Source organism: Squalius cephalus (genome assembly GCF_949319135.1).
Source record: "Squalius cephalus genome assembly, chromosome: 10".
In the NCBI taxonomy this organism is placed as follows: Eukaryota; Metazoa; Chordata; class Actinopteri; order Cypriniformes; family Leuciscidae; genus Squalius; species Squalius cephalus.
This window is the reverse complement of record NC_137131.1, coordinates 34,531,419-34,548,506: the sequence shown is the minus strand read 5'-3', so window position 1 is coordinate 34,548,506 and position 17,088 is coordinate 34,531,419. Positions and strand designations below refer to the sequence as shown.

Genomic DNA, 17,088 nt, shown 5'->3' with positions numbered 1-17,088 from the left:
ATGTTAACAAATACTATATAGTAAAATAACACTGGTGGCAACTGTCCATTTGCTCAATTTTTGAAGATAAGGTTTTAAAGATAAGGTTATGTTTTTCCATAGTGAATTATTCCAGATGTACCTTCTCCTTGTCATCTGAAATATTACAGTAGTACTTGCAATCTGTGATTCAAATGGGTTAATAGTTCATGCCGTATCACAGATGTAGCAACTTAAAATACATGCCGAATTCAACATGGTGAATCCACTGATATTTACATCAGCCATTTATTCAGCTATTACTGTTCTCCATCCATTAGCATACGGCGATTAGGGTCAGGTGCGCAGAGGGATAAGAAGCAATTAGCAAAGAAGTTAATTAACTCCATTCAGTCATCCTCTGAAACATCTGGGCCTGAGCAGCAATTAACAGTATTAATTGCATGACAAAATGATGTACTTCACCTAAAATGCTCTTTCGCTTCTAAAAACTGAAGCTGGCCAAATTGGATGAATCCTGCTTGTTGGAGAATTCTTTTGTGCAATATCTACAACATAAAAAGAGAAAATCATCAATTAAAATCATTTCTCCATTGAGAGAAATACTCTTGTATCTTACCATAGTCAGAACGGCTCGGCGTACCTGATATTTCTCTTTGGGAATGTTTCTCTGTGCGGCCTCGGTGAGGGTCAGGGCTTCCTCGACTCGATGGCTTGCCAACAGGTCTTGGATCTGACGCTCCAGAGGGAGAGGCACCAGCATATACACCGCTTTTGATGAGGCCAACACCACCTTACCTGAAATTAGAGGCGTTTTATAAAGTTGACAAAAAGACATTCATTGTGTGTTCTGCTCTTTGAGCACCACACTACTTGAATGCTGTAAATGCTGCTTAAAGGGATAGTTCACCCAAAAATGAAAATTAGCCCATGATTTACTCTCCCTCAAGCCATCCTAGGTGTATATGACATTCTTCTTTCAGACGAATACAGTCGGAGTTATATAAAAAAAAATGTCCTGGCTCTTCCAAGCTTTATAATGGCAGTGAATGGCCATTTATGATTTGAAGTCCATCAAAGTGCATCCATTCATGATAAAAGTGCTCCACACGTCTCTGGGGTGTTAATAAAGGCCTTCTGAAGTGAAGCGATGCATTCGTGTATTATAAAAAAATATTCATATTTAAAACTTTATCGAGACGGCCGTACGCATCGATTTACGACGAAAGAGTGACCCTTGACCTGACATATGACGCATTGACAAACGCGGGAGTGCAGAGGATAGAGCAAAACAAAACACCATTCACGAATTAAAAGTCTAAAACGAGAATTTTTAAAGAGAAATGTCGGAGGAGCTTGAGTTTGTTGCCCAGCCCTGTTTGTTTGAACCGCGAGAGGCGTCAAAGCTTACGCTACTCACACATCCTACGTCAAGTCGACTTGCGTAGGCCGTCTGCTAGTTATTTTAGTCTATAAAATTTTAAATGTGGATATTTTTCTTACACAAACGCATCGCTTCACTTCAGACGGCCTTTATTAACACCCCAGAGCCGTGTGGAGCACTTTTATCATGAATGGATGCACTTTATGGACTTTAAAACAGAAACCGGCCATTCACTGGCATTATAAAGCTTGGAAGAGCCAGGACATTTTTAATATAACTCCGACTGTATTTGTCTGGAAGAAGAATGTCATATGGATGTCTTGAGGGTGAGTAAATCATGGGGTAATTTTTAGAGATGCACCGATTGATCGGCTGGTGACCGGAATTGGCCGATTTTCACGTGAACGGCCATGACCGGCGACCGGCCGGTCAGTCTGACATATGCCGATTTTATGTCGGTCAAATGCACTCGGGCGCCGCATGATTAACATCACGCAACATCAGCATCACACGTGCACACGGAACGCACATAGGAAACCTCGTGAATTACGGCCGTTTCACACCGCAAATGTGACCAGCGCGTATTTTTTTTCGGCGTGCATGTTAATCAATGAGTGCATTCACACCGGCAGCATGAGCAGTGCGTGAGCGTCAAGCAGGAGCGTCGCGTGAGCAGCAGTGAAGCACGGGTTTCGGCACGGGTCTATTTTTGCTATGCTGCTCAAGATCAATTAAAGTGAAAGAACCCTTTTGATGGACAAACTAAAAATGAATTCACACAAAAAGTGCTCAAAATGCACAGAATAAATATGTCTAGTGTGTTTTAACAAGAACTCCAGTATGTCAGAAAAGAAAACGAAGACTCAAAAATATTTGTAGAAGATTTACCCATTTAAACTTGTTTTCATTATTCAGTTTTGGTTGCAAGTATGGTTATGATTATAAAAAATAAAGTAAACTAGCCAGAAATTATAGAAATATAGAAATATCTTTATACTGCAAGGATATATATATGTGTATTTCCCACACCAGGAGTAATTTATATAGTTCTATTTTATAGCGATTATCTGTTCAAAAAAGGATCTATGTTCAATGCAAAATGTAATGTTCTATTAAAGAAAAGATAGAAAATAAATATTTGTGTGTGCTGTAAAGTGGTTAGAAAAAATGAAATCGGAATCGGATAAAATCGGTATCGGCAGGTCAAACTCAATGAAAAATCGGAAATCGGAATCGGCCTAGAAAATTGTAATCGGTGCATCTCTAGTAATTTTCATTTTTGCGTGAACAAACCCTTTAATTCCACAGAGTTGCAATACAATGGGGAACGTTGAGGGATGTAAAATGGATAACGTGTTTACATAAAACACCAATTTCACATCCATGGAAATAAAGCCACATTCATGGAAATAAATGCTTTGGCATAAAGAACAGCACATTCATAAGACATGAGAATGTAACGACTGATGGTGATTAAACTGCTGAAAAATAATCAAGCTTGTGATCTGCACAATAATGAGTTTTTGACACGGGACGTATGTTGACTGACCTGATCCGAGCTTGTCATAACACATTATATCAGATGCTCCTAAATAAATTGCCTTCACTACATTCTCTGCACTGCTTGCTTTATTAAATGTGAATGTGTCAGGTTTTTGCCCTCCCGATTCAAGCACTATCAAGCTTTAGCAAGACTTGACATGAGAAAATTTCCCTGCTGCTTTGTAGGGAAATTTACATCAGCACTTCAGAGAAATCAATATTTGTAAATACTAGACTGCAGCACAAGCAATCTAAAGGAATACCAACTAAGACACTGGAGATCTTTATTTATATAGATTTTTTAGCTGCTTCTTTACTGTTTCTCCTACAGAATTTTGTTCTGAAACTATGTTGTGGATTTCTATCTTTAACTACATGTTCTTCTATAAACAATTAAATCAGTTGTACTGAATTAAGTTTTACTAACCTTACAAATTTGCATCTTTAACATTGCTTTCAAAAATAAGTTCTCCGCTCACCGAGTGAGTCAGATGCGAGCTGATTCAGTGTGGAAATGAGTTGTCTGACTGATTCAGTCTGATCACAACTGAGGTTGAGAATGACAGTCTGATTTGCTAATCTGCTAATCAATATTGGATGAATGTGTATTTCAATGAAGAAAAGGATGTGGCACCTATATATATATATATTTATTTTTTTAAATTATCATCATGAGGGATCATTTTTAAGCTAACTGAATAGACATTTACATCTATTCATTTGACTAATTAGTGTGAATTAAAGGGCACCTATTATGCAAAATTTTATGTTTGAACATAAATCATAAGCACTGTCTCAGAACAACCCGTTCTCAGATTCGAGGCAATGTGACGTACTTTTGCCCCGTCCACGACTGTTGACTGACACTGCAGTTTTAGCATAGACCCGCCCTGAGTGAGCTAAACACAGTGCGCCATTACTTCGACGACGGAGCAGCTGTAGACAAGAATGTCTCCTTAGCGATTGAGGTGTTTTGTTGTTGGTTGTAAGAATCAGTGTTGGGGAAAGTTACTTTGAAAAGTAATGCATTACAATATTGTGCAATTAGTTACACTTAAAATGTAACTAATTGCGTTACTTAGTTACTTTTTTAGAATACGTTACTTTTACGCTACATTTTCACCTGGGCTGGGCTTGTTTTTTTATAACAAAAAAAAGTTATATTTTTGGGGCAAATGTAAAGACCCTTTCACACCAAAAGTGAAATAATAAGCCTCAGGCTGAAGGAAATGCATATTCACGCATGTACAGTAGAGGGTGCCGGTCAAACAAACCTTTCAGCTGTTCTGGATAACAGAAGAATAGATGCAGGAGAAAAAAGTTGAACACTTTGCCAATTAAAAAAAAAAAAAAAAAATTATCTATAGTTATTTTTGCTTATGGTTTAACTGAATCATCAAAGGTCAGAAGCAGGTACATTGGTCAATAAAGTGAGATTAAATGCATAAAAATGTATGTTTTATTTAACATATTTAGTTAGGCTATTGCACGTTAGCTTAATATTCTGATTCTGCATTTCACTGATTTTATTCATTTTAAGGTGAGATGAGTAAATGCCTTCTCACATTTAGTCTAGAACTACAATAACCATCATGTTTACACACAACGCCTCAGCACTTCCATTTGTCTCAACATTGGGACAAGAGAGCTGTCAGTCAATAAATGGGAAAACAAAGTAACTTGTGTTACTTATTTGAAAAAGTAACTCAGATATTTTGTTGTAAATTTAAAAAGTAATGTGTTACTTTACTAGTTACTTGAAAAGTAAAGTAATCTGATTACATAATTCAAGTTACTTGTAATAAATTACCCCAACACTGGTAAGAATGAACATAGCAGTCGTCATTTACTCTCGTTTTTACTCGAGGATGGATCTGTACAAACTGTTCGAGATCCAGCTTACAGTCTCCCAGAGCGATAGGCCTAACCTTACTGATCACGGCAGTAATGGAAGGGAGAAGGCGCACTTTATTACAGTTCGTCAGAGTTGTATTGCTGATATAAAGATGACCAGTTTTTTAAGCATCCACTAAAAAGGCATAAAGTCTGTATATATTTGTTTACTGTTAATTGTAACGACTGATTTTGTGTAATTCATAGTGCATGTTGATGATAATGAAAGGGAGAGAGAGAGTTTATGGATAAGACTTTAATGCACACTTCTTATACTGTGTTTATGCGGCTCTTACAGTGATTTTCTGGAGTAAAACTGACGCTTCATCTTTTGTGTGATGTATAATAAACTCATTATTCGGAGACGGTCTGCTACAACAGGCTTACTAATAGTGGATAAAAGCCAGATGAAAAATAAGTTATAACCGTAATTAAACTAAACTATACCTGTTCCATCTTCATACAGCATATATTATCTGGCTCTGTGGGCATTATTGTCTGACTCCGGGTCGAAATGAACACCGCTACTGAGAGTTTCTGTTTTGATATTATCAGATGAGATTGTCCTGAGCGCGAGCTGGCGAGGCTCCGCCCCCAGTGCGGCAGCAGCAGCCCATTTGCATTTAAAGTGATACACACTAAAACGCCGCATTTTTCTCAGCTCCAAAAAGTGACAATTTAAACATACTGTAAAAAAATTATCTGTTGGGTATTTTGAGCTAAAATTTCACATACACACTCTGGGGACATCAAAGACTTATTTTACATCTTGTGAAAAGGGGCATAATAGGTGCCCTTTAATATTTTGTTAATCTACTTAAAAGATGCAGTACAGGAGGTGTGTTAGTTCTGACAGCTTGTGGCCAAAACTAATGAGCAACATTATTAACACAATGGACCATTCAAAAAGGCAACCGTCTGAGGAATCATCCATAGTTAAAACAAAGAAACCTCGTTCAGAGAAGAGTTTACAAGCAAAGAAGGAAAGTGAAAGAGCCCAAAATACAAATCGTATCAACACTGCACTAGGCTTTCAGAAGGATTTAAAACCGACACAGAGATGGTCTTTTTCTTACTCGACACGTCTATAGCCATTGTTATGTTGAACGTCAGTGTTTTCTTTACTTTTATAACAATATTTTAAAAGAATTACTTTCAATGACAATAGCTTTCCATGTCAAACAACAGTGGAAGACTAATGTTCAAAAGACATTATTTTCAGTTATCATTTGTTGTTTTTTAACACTGATCACCTGCGACCACGGGTATACCAGTAGCTGATGTAGCCTACTCATGGACTAAATGATTGGAGAAGTCCTGCATGTGTCACCAATTTTCAACATTTTGATTAAAAATAAATTTAACAATTCAACAAATGCATGGATGAATTGTTCACAATAAGATCTATGAAGATTTTATCTTTTTTTTCAAACGCTAAAATCATACAGATTCTGCAAGTATGGAAAGTGAAAAGAACAAGTGTAGTTTTCACCTTAGAGCTTGCAGAGTATGACTTGCTCAACTAAGAATGTAGATGCTATAAATAGAGCATATGCAACATTTAACTTGCCATAATTGAAAACGTGGTTACGAGAAAAAGGTAACTAATTACAAATACTTTCGTTACAGTACTTGAGTAGATTTTTAATAAAGTAGTAGAGTAGAGTATAAATAAATTGTGGTACTTTTACTTTTACTTGAGTTGAATAAAAATAAAGTATTCAACTTCACTCCATTTATTTTTCACCAAAAGTACTTTGACAAAGGTGACGACGGAGTAACAGGGCGAGCTGACATTTGACAGACACTTTTCAAACTGTGGTGGAGCCCTGCGCTTCAGCCAATCAAAGAAAGGTCTGAAGCGCTTCAGCCAATAATTGACAGGTCTGATTCGGCTGCAAAACCTATCAAAACTTCCAGTTCAGCTGTGGGGGCGGGCGTTCAAACTGCAGTTGACAGTCAATCACTGGCTCTCGCGTTTTGAATCAGTTGTATCGCTAACGTTTCAATATTTTAGTGAATGTATGCTCATATTTAGTGAGCTATGCGCATATTCTGATTTTAAAGGTCCCATATTGTACACCTTTCTGAAGTTTTATTTTAGGTTTTGATGTCCTTAAAGGGATACTTCACCTCTGGGAAGATGAATGTGTATTTAAAATAGGTCATTTAAGTAGAAGAAATGTGGAGACATTTTTGAATTTGGAGCTTTCTAGACTGAGAAAAGCCAGAAAATGTATTTTTGGCTTATGTGGATGAAAGACAACAACTCCCAGAATGCACTTGCTTCGCTGCCTTAGGAGGCCACGCCTACCGGTTAGAGAGCACAGTTGAAAACAACAAGGCTAGCCTAAGTAAGTGATGAGTTTGCCAAGGATTTAGAGACCCAAAATGTCCGGGATTCGGCTTTTGCGTTCTACAGTAGCCATTCATCATGTTTACTGTGGCGAGCAGGACGAGGCTGACGGCCGCGGGAGAACGGCGCGAGGCCGGTGCGTCATTACTGAGACGCGCCGGGTCTCGCATCTCTCACGGAGGAGCGGAAATTTTCTTAGCAAGGGTAAAACGCACATCAACCGATCACTTGTTTAGCGTTCATGTAAACACTACAGTCAGATTCACCGATCGGAATTAATTCAGTTAGATTGAAACGAGAGGTGTGCATGTAAACAATGAATGGCGACCGCAGAACGCAAAAGCTGAATCCCGGACATTTTTAACAGTCTCGCCCGCCGGACAAGTCCGGGAAAAGGAAGATGGTAACCCCTACTTACTCAGCTTTCTCCTATTATTCAGCTTTCTCCACAGAACAAGAGCATGCTAGCTTAGCTTCCAAAGAAAGACGGCTGATACTGTGTACATTCTGTGAGTGAGATCCCACCCTGTATGGGCGGGTTGTAAACATGCGGAACAACGCCATCTACTGGCTGTAGTCTTTAGCCTCTGGACAGAAAATCCTCCGATGACGCAAAATGACGATTTTTGCGTCATCGGAGGATTTTTTCCAGACAAAAAATACATAAATCTCTCCTCTCAGGGGGATATGAGGGGGGAAAGCATGGTAATTCGAAAATACTACAGGTTTTCTACTAATACAAAGCTTAATGCTAAATCCTGAAGTAACCCTTTAACAATATATATTTGCGGTATAAGTACCAAAAACCATCCCAATAAATGTTAACAGCTCCTTTCTCAGGAGCTCTGCTAAGAACAGGTTTATTTTGGCCTTTCTAATTAATATCTATGAGCCTCTCTTCTGATTGGCCTGTTGTTTTCTGAGTGATGCACGGCCAGGCCAACCACAGGTAACTAGGGTCATGTATGCTGTAGCTTGGTGATATATATATAAAACACCTGTAATGATGGACATTGCTGAGGGAAATGTTATCCGGCCTTACATGTTCGAGACAGGACTCAGACCCCGAATCGGCGATGACAGGAGACAAACAACCACCTCCTTACTTTCGGTGTTATTGTTAGAGTATTATTATTACCATTACATCAATGCTGCACACTGATTTAACATTAACGCTAATTTAAACTGTCTGTAAACAAACTCAGACTTTTTTTTTTTGGTCAAATTTAATTGAAATCTCCAAAATATGTACGTTAATAGCTAGTTATACTGATTTTGAAACACTTAACTGCTTTATAATGCAACGTTAGCAGACAGACACCGAATGCAGTAAGCTATGTAACTATTGCTTTCCTACTGATTCAGTAAGTTGACGTGCTACAATTTCTTTTACAATGTTACTTTTTCTGTAAAAGGTGTACTTGTGGTAAATGTGCAAAGATGCCCACAGAACGCAAGAACATATGCTGCAATTAAAATTCCAAGGTAAACTTGTAAAACTATGAACTATAGGGACTCCAGCATCTTTGAGCAGTAGCTTCTTTGAAAAACCGGCATTGAACTGTGCCTGCTTGACGAAGCAGTCACTTGTGAAATATGCAGAACAGACGGTTAAGGTCGAACTAAATTGCTGTGGCGTTTCTGAATAAATAAACATTAGCCACTGTTCTCTTATATTAATGTTGTTCAGAAGCCTGTGCAATGATGTAGTTTCCTGACGGTGGGCGGTGCTCGGGGTGGTGACAGTAGTTCTGACATCACATTTATTGTTCTGACATCACATTTATACGGAAGTCACAACGGCTCGTGAAAAGGCACAGCTACTTTATGCAGGCTGTGTGCAATTGTCTGTGGATTGACTGTTTTGAAACTTATATGGTAGTTTCACAGCCCCTAGACCTCTGTTATCATTAAAAAAAAGCCAGGAAATTTCAGTTTTGACAATATGGGACCTTTAAACTGAACTGGGTCATACCATTGATATTACCAGAGCACTGAGCAGTTGAAGTAAATAGAAAACTCGGCTCATACAAGGACAGTTATTGCATGGATGGATCAAGAACAATCTAATGCAAGTTAAGTGACTGAAACGCAAGCACACAATTCAGTTGAATGTTAAAGCTTGCCCTCTTTAACAATGCAGTTAAACTAAACGTACGAAGCAAACTTTGTAAGAAACTGAAATACACTCAACATAAGAAACAGCAATGAAATAAGATTAATTATCTGTCAATCAGATGCATGTAAAGCTATAGCAACAATGGGCTCTTTTCGGTAGAATGAAAAAAAAAGCATTTTATTTAACATATTAACCCCTACCCCACTTTTTTTTTTTACTGGCATTTTTCTATTCATACTGTTTTAATCCCTCAATTCTTTGATCAGACCTCTCTCACCCTTTTGTGTTTTTGCCCTTTTTAAAAAAAAAAAACATTCAAGTGATCTTACGTGGACTTTTCAAAATTAGTAATGAAGCAATCGCTCTTAGCAACAGGGATAAGGTTAGCTAATATGTTTGCTTGGCATAGTGTCAAACAACAATTTATGAAATTAATATAATGTTTTGCACCAAAATCACTATATATACAAACACACGTCAGTCGTGTTTGAAATAACTTGCTTCAGTGGTCCCATGTTGCTTCTTAAAAGTGAGACAGAAAATATTTAAATTTATAAAAATTATATATATTCTGATAAAGGCTATGTCGATTAGCATTGCATTATAGATATACATCATTCTTACGAGAATACCTGAGATGGCTTGAATAACACAGATAAACAGATCATTGCAATAGTGTTTATTTTTCATTAGTCAAAACGTCTCTCTGTATCTGCATGTTATTCAGCTGTAGGGATATCTGATGCCCAATTACATGAGTGTTTTGCGCTCCATATTGCTGACTTATTTTAGATAAAAATAGAAAAATATACTAAAGTACTTTGTAGTGTAGTAAATGGAGTAGTTTTTCAACAAACTACATATTTACTCTTACTCAAGTCATTATTTTCCAGTACTACTACTTGTACTCAAGTAAAGTATTTCTTAAGTAGCAATACTTTTACTTAAGTACAGTTTTTTAGTACTCTTTCCACCACTGCCTAAACGTCACCAGTACCAACAGTACAACATATTAAACAGACTGTACTTTTAGCCCTTCAATTAAAATATGTCATTACCATAACTACGTTTTTCTGAGGCGCTATGAAGGAAGAAATCATTATCCCCTTAAAATAGGCATGGTAAACGTACCTTAAAGGGATAGTTCACCACAAAAAAAAAAAAGATTCTTGCCATTATCTACTCACCCTCAAGTTGTTACAAACCTGTATGAATTTCTCTCTTCTGCTGAACATACTGTAAAAGAAGATATTTTGAAGAATGTCAGTAACCAAACATTTGATGGGCCCCATTGACTTCCATAGTATTTTTTTTTCTCATACTATAGTTCAGTCAATGGGGCCCATCAACTGTTTGGTTACCCATATTCTTCCTTTTGTTTTGCTTTTTTTTTTTGTTCATACAGGTTTGGAATAACTTGAGGGTGAGTAAATGATGACAGTTTTCATTTATGTCTGAACTATTGCTTTAATATTCCAAACAACGTTCTTCTTTAACCGTGAATACAAAGTAAGGGGCCACGTTTTTACATTTCATGGCCCTACACTACTTTTCCATAGTTTTTCAATGTAACGTGTAATGTATACGCAATGTAACGTCATAACGCTAGAGGGACGTCTTCAACTGTTTGAACTCGCATCTTTTGCAGTGTCTGGCACATGTAACAGAATTGTAAAAAACCATTTGTTCCACTCACCCAGGTCTCGTGTTTTTACCAGCAAAAATGCGGTCTGTGTGAACCGGCCCTAAGGGTGAAATAATGCTAAAAGTATGGGAATACACTCTTACCTTCAAAATCCTGCAGAAGGTGTCCATCTCTGAATGACAGTGTCTGTTTGAGCTGCTGGTCCAACATGCTGTGAACGGTCACAAAGCTTTCATCCAGCGCGACAACATACGGGAAACACACAGCCGCCGCGATCACACTCTCGGACCAGCTCACCGGAGCACGCTGAGATATGCCTTCTGCATTAGCAAACATCCCTGAGAGATAAAGATACAGAGAGATGCATGACTCATCACAAATGATCACCATGAGTACAGTCACAGCAGAGAGGACAGCTTTATATCTCAGGTGGGCTGTGGCTGAACTTATAATAAAAAGCACAAACAAAAAAATTAGGGCTGTCAAACGATTAATCGCGATTAATCGCATCCAAAATAAAAGTTTGTTTTTACATAATACATGTGTGTGTACGGTGTATAATTATTTTCTATATATAAATACACACACATGCATGTATATATTTAAGAAAAATTTGCATGTATATACTGTGTATATATTATATTATATATAATTTATATTATATATAAATATTTTATATATAAATAACACATTTTCTTAAATATATATATGCATGTGTGTGTATTTATATATAGAAAATAATTATACTCCATACACAGACATAAATTATGTAAACACAAACTTTTATTTTGGATGCGATTAATCGCGATTAATCGTTTGACAGCCCTAAAAAAAATACCAGACATTCGTCATAGAAAATGTATGATACTCCTCAGGGTCACATAAGGAGTAGCCTAATTTCCTCCAAAACTTTTAGGTTTACAAAAAAGTGATTTTCATCAGATTCTTGTCTTATATAGAGTGCTGCAGGGATGACATTTTTGTAGACCAAAACCAGGAAACGAGTTCCATCATTCTGCAATCAATCAACCGTGTTGGGGGTAACGCATTACGAGTAACGAGAGTTACGTAGTCAAATTACTTTTTTCAAGTAACGAGTAAAGTAATGCGTTACTTTTAAATTTACAACAAAATATCTGAGTTACTTTTTCAAATAAGTAACGCAAGTAACACCTGATTAACTGATTAACACCTCTCCGAGGCGTTGTGTGCGCTGTGTAATGAATGGCGGTGGTTGTGGGTATTTGTAGTTCTAGACCAAATGCGAGCATGCATTTACTCATTTCACTTGCACAAAAACAGATTCATTATTCCTCAAAATGAATAAAAACAGTGAAATGCTAACTCAGAATACTATGCAAATCTGCAATAAGTAATATATATATAATTTATGTATTTAATATCACTTTATTGACCAATATCTTTGCTGCTGACCTTCGATGATCTAATTAATAATAATAATAATAATAATAATTCATTACATTTATTTAGCGCTTTTCTCGGCACTCAAAACGCTTTACATAGAAGGGGAATCTCCTCAACCACCATCAATGTGCAGCATCCACCTGGATGATTAAACCATACTAAGCAAAAATGACTTTAGACAAACACATTTGTGTTTCATTATTTTATATTTTTATTGCTGAAGAAAGTGTGTTAAACTTTCTTTTCCTGCGTTCAATTCTGCTGCATTTCGGAATTGCAGCAGAGCTGAAAGGTTTGTTTGAGCTGTGCTCTCTACTGTACAGACGTGAATTTGCATTTCCTTCAGCCTGAGGCTTATTATTTCACTTTTGGTGTGAAAGGGCTTTTACATTTGCCAAAAATAGAACTTTGTTATTAATAAACAAACAACCAAGCCCAGCCCAGGTGAAAAAACCTAATGCATTACTTACCATAAAACATGCATGTGAACACTGCTAAAGACAAAAAGGTCAAACCTGACCGATACAATACAATACTAACATTTATGGTTGTCCTAATTTCTTTGCTTTCAAACTTTAAACCACTGAGCTTTCATTTTGGCGGACAACCACAGGGAGGCCTTAACGCTTCTCTTTGTTGATAACAGATTTATAAACGATTCTCATTATGAATTCAGTAAGAATTAGATTCCCAAATGCAAATTATAAGTGACTCAAACACACATAGAACTTGCAGAGTGGCATTTACTGTCTGTGAATCTAAACAGAAAATGAACACAGTGTTGTTCTTTACTCTGAAACATGCAGCGCGTCAGAATATATTTATATAAATACATCACAACAGTTGCGATCTGATGACTGCATTAAGCCATATCACATTCTCACAACAATGCATTGTCAAAATTCATTATAAAAAAAGTTACCGGACAACTGACGAGTAACACCGTTTCACCGGTGCATCGATTTTTACTTGCATTTGGCACCTCGAACCATGGCAAACCACGGCTCGTGCAGCGCTGTCAAGAAGCAATCCGTGCATGAAATAAATGTATTAGAAAACGCAACATTTTGCAGTTTATTTAGTGATTAAGGCCATTTCGTGATTTTAATCATCATACAGTAAACCACACACACCCCCCCAAACATTTTTTTCTTGGATTTGCGCGTGGAATTCGCGTTGGTTAACTTTTTAGGTCGGAGAATACAGAAAAATCATATCAGTTACACATGATAAAAAGTAACACAATTTGCTACTTTTTTAGGGAGTAACGTAATATTGTAACGCATTACTTTTAGAAGTAACTTTCACTAACACTATCAATCACTACTAGTCCACCTTTACACCTCCTCCACTCTAACTTCTAACAGGGCAAATGTTTTTTGAATAAAGACTGAAAGAGTTATGGGATGCTTAATTGCAGTGACGTGGTTTAGTTTATGTTTATAATGTTCATTCAGCTTTTTACTTGATTTATGAAGATTATCATGATGGAAAAAACGTGTAAGAATCACAAACTTTTGCTTGTCGCAGAGCTTATTTTCTGCAAAAGTCAGAGTTTCTCCAAAAGTCAATGGAAAAAATGTTTTGGGGTTTTTGTCGAGGAAACCAGGGCGATGCTAACTTCTGGGTTGTTCTACAAAAACATGCCATCACTGCAGCACTCTATTGGTAGCAAAATCAATTAATTTTTCACTAAACACAAATTATAGAATGAGAGTAATATTATCTAGATTTTCTATAGACACATTTCAAATTTATATTACTATCTCCTGAACCATTAAACTGATGACGGCAAAGAAAGAAAATCAGTGGGGAAAAAGGTAAAACATTTTTTTAAATAAATTCACTTCAAAAAATTCACTGCACAGATCTGATTCTGTGTAGTGTAGATCCTCAATGTCACTGATGACTAATATGCTTCAATAGGGCAAAGAAAAACCTAATGCTGGTGCTAGCTTTTAATGAAATGGGAATAAAATTGGTGGAAGAAATGAACACGTGTACTGATCAGTGTTGTGTTCGGTCATGTAACTCACCAAGCCCGCCTGGGCCAGCCAGAAGAAACTCTTCCCGACCGATCCTCTTAACAATGGGTTTCCTTTCTTCACAGTCATAAGGGAACAGATCCTGAGAGGCTCCTGTGCTGTAGTTCAGAATCATATACTGTGTGGACAGGGCAAGACAGATATTGTACCCGTCCAGGCTCAGGGCACAGGGCTGTTCTGGTGTGGTCACTTCCTTTAACATTTGCACTCTGTCCTCATGGACCGTACATATCTGGACTGCCCGTCTGCGTGCCAAAACCACCGCCATTTCCACACAGAACGCATCCCCTGTCACCGGATTCTCGTTGATACAAAACGCAGTCACACCTTTGAGCTTAGTGCCACCAAAGGGGACAAGCTCCAGGGTAACCATGTCCACAACAGTGATGGTTGAATCACAGAGGACGATTAGACGTTCCAAAGCAGAGGCGGCCTTCAGTTCTGCTACTGGCTTCTTCAGGCCCAGGTATTTGTGGAGAAGTTTCTGGGCTTTGTAGGCCAGCTTACCTTTGGCTGTCGTTTGCTCCTCTAGTATGAAGTGATGGATGAAGCAGTCATTGGTGCCCAGGTACAGATGTTGGCCACAGCACTCAATGCATTCAATGTTTATCCGCACTTTTTCGCCCATCAACTGCTCCCGCTCCACAGCGGGAACCAGCTCAAAAGCTTTCACGCTCATGGTGCCACCCACATCTACCGTGGGAGAGAAAAAAGAAACAAAACCTTAGTTTAGACTTACACTGGCAACAAGTCTGAGCAATATTATAATGGATATTGGTAACACTTTACAATAAGGTTCATTAATTAACATTAGTTAGCCTAACACCTTAGTTAACATGAACTAAGAATGAACAATACTTCTACAGTATTTACTAATACATTATTAAAATCAAAGGTTGTATTTGTTAACATTAGTTAATGCACTGTGAACTAACATGAATAAACAGCTGTATTTTTATTAACTAACATTAACAAATATTCATAAATACTGCAAACAAATGTATTGCTCATTGTTAGTTCATGTTAGTTAATACATTAAGTAATGTTAACAAATGGACCTTATTGTAAAGTGTTTCCAGAATATTATATAATAATATTGCTGTACACGCCTAAACTAAAGCTTTTGTTCTCTTTTCCACATCTTCAGTAAGAGAGGAAACAAACAAAATCTTCATTTACTTTAGACTTGCACTGACAACAAATACGAGCAATATTATGAAGCATATTATGAAGACATTCGAATTTTAAAAAGATGAAGTAGACAAAGATATACTTAATTCGAATAATGAGATATGCACCTTTGGGTGCCTCCATGTAAACAGAAACGCAAAAATGGTTTCTTAATGCCACTTATTGGTATAATTCATCATAACAGAATATTCTAAAGCAAGAAATCACAGTTCTGACAGTCAAGCACAAAACCAGGTGCCTATTATTAACCTGTGGTTTGTATTACACACAGGTGCATTAGTACTACTTATAGACCTACACTATCAGCTTCCTTTAAAACAAATAAGACATTTCATTTCAGTATTAGAAAGTTATTTACGTTACAAGATCATTTTCTGTCCAAACAGCCAAAGGCCACGCTAGCAAAACATAACAAGATTCATCAACACAAACACTTACTCGATTCCTCTTTCAAGCACCAACACCTGCTTCCCAACCACACAAACAGCCCAGTATGAGCATTTATATGAACGACAGACAGTGCTTTGATTACGGGTGAACATGGGAGTGTGTTTCAAAACCTAGTGAGGTGCCTATCTAGACAGCATTATTGGGGGGAGTTTTCCAAACGTACGCACCTATGCCATATTAAAAGCTGTGCTGGAAGACAGCTCGCTAGGTTTTAAAACACAGCCTGCGTGTTTGGTCGTGTGTGTGTGTCTGTGTGTTGCGGCATGCAGACAGCGCAGGTGACGCGACAGGTGATGTGAAAGAAAGCCGAGCGCATATCGTACCCCAGCCTTGGCCAGTGCGGTCCTGATTTGAGAGATGGCAGCGTTTTCACGGCCTGCCAGTTTCATTCACACTCCACCTCTCTCTCCTCCTGCTGTAGCGCTTCCTGTTTCTCCGCCGAAATACATCCGGCCACGTGATGAGGGTGGGTTCTGGCTTTTTGATTGGAAAGCGTTTATGAAAATTAATTCTGAAAGCGAAATGTGTTACAATTTAGCTTTTCCACTAATGTCGTTAAAAGAGTTTTTTTTTTTTTTTAATGAGATAATTATTCTTGATTTGTGGCGCCTGGTTAGAATGTTAGATTTTAAAATAGACTGACACGTTTGTAGTCCTGAAACCCTAAAGATCACACTTTTCGATTTATGGCCTACCTTTGAAAGTTCTAATGGCTTTTCAAACAAAATCATATATATTCATTATTTTGTAATTCTGCATTTAGCAGATGAAAATATAATTTAACATTTTACCACAAGGTGGAGCCATAGGCCAGTGTCTTCTAGGCCAACATCTGACGACATCCATGATTTTACGTTACTGCCGCTATTTATTCATTCATTCATTCATTCGCATTATGTCGCTTTTGTTGTGTTATCATACCATGCTCAAGGGTTTTTAAAAAAAAAAAAAAAAATGTATATACACATGTAGGCTATGTGTCCATACTAGAGATGTTGATCTATGAAATCCTTTCCATATAATAAATTGAACCTTAGGTAAGAATAGATTTGAATAAAC

General features: G+C 37.4%; 2 protein-coding genes across 3 annotated transcripts in view; one reads left to right on the top strand and one right to left on the bottom strand.

Annotated features, from left to right (window-relative positions):
• The window catches only part of tgfbrap1 (transforming growth factor, beta receptor associated protein 1), a 28,649-nt gene extending 12,163 nt beyond the window's left edge, over positions 1-16,486 (bottom strand). The window contains exons 1-5 of one of the 2 annotated variants that reach the window (XM_079883361.1): positions 16,353-16,486; positions 14,380-15,081; positions 11,062-11,256; positions 623-777; positions 445-527 (exon numbers count right to left, since the gene is read on the bottom strand). In XM_079883361.1, coding sequence (XP_079739487.1) covers positions 445-527; positions 623-777; positions 11,062-11,256; positions 14,380-15,067 — 1,121 coding nt within the window. In that variant the 5' untranslated portion in view covers positions 15,068-15,081; positions 16,353-16,486. Of the gene's footprint in view, positions 1-444; positions 528-622; positions 778-11,061; positions 11,257-14,379; positions 15,082-16,017 lie in introns of both variants that reach the window. The other variant, XM_079883362.1, reaches the window with a different exon arrangement.
• The window catches only part of nck2b (NCK adaptor protein 2b), a 469,107-nt gene that overhangs the window by 362,634 nt on the left and 89,385 nt on the right, over positions 1-17,088 (top strand). The gene's annotated exons all lie outside the window — the stretch shown is intronic.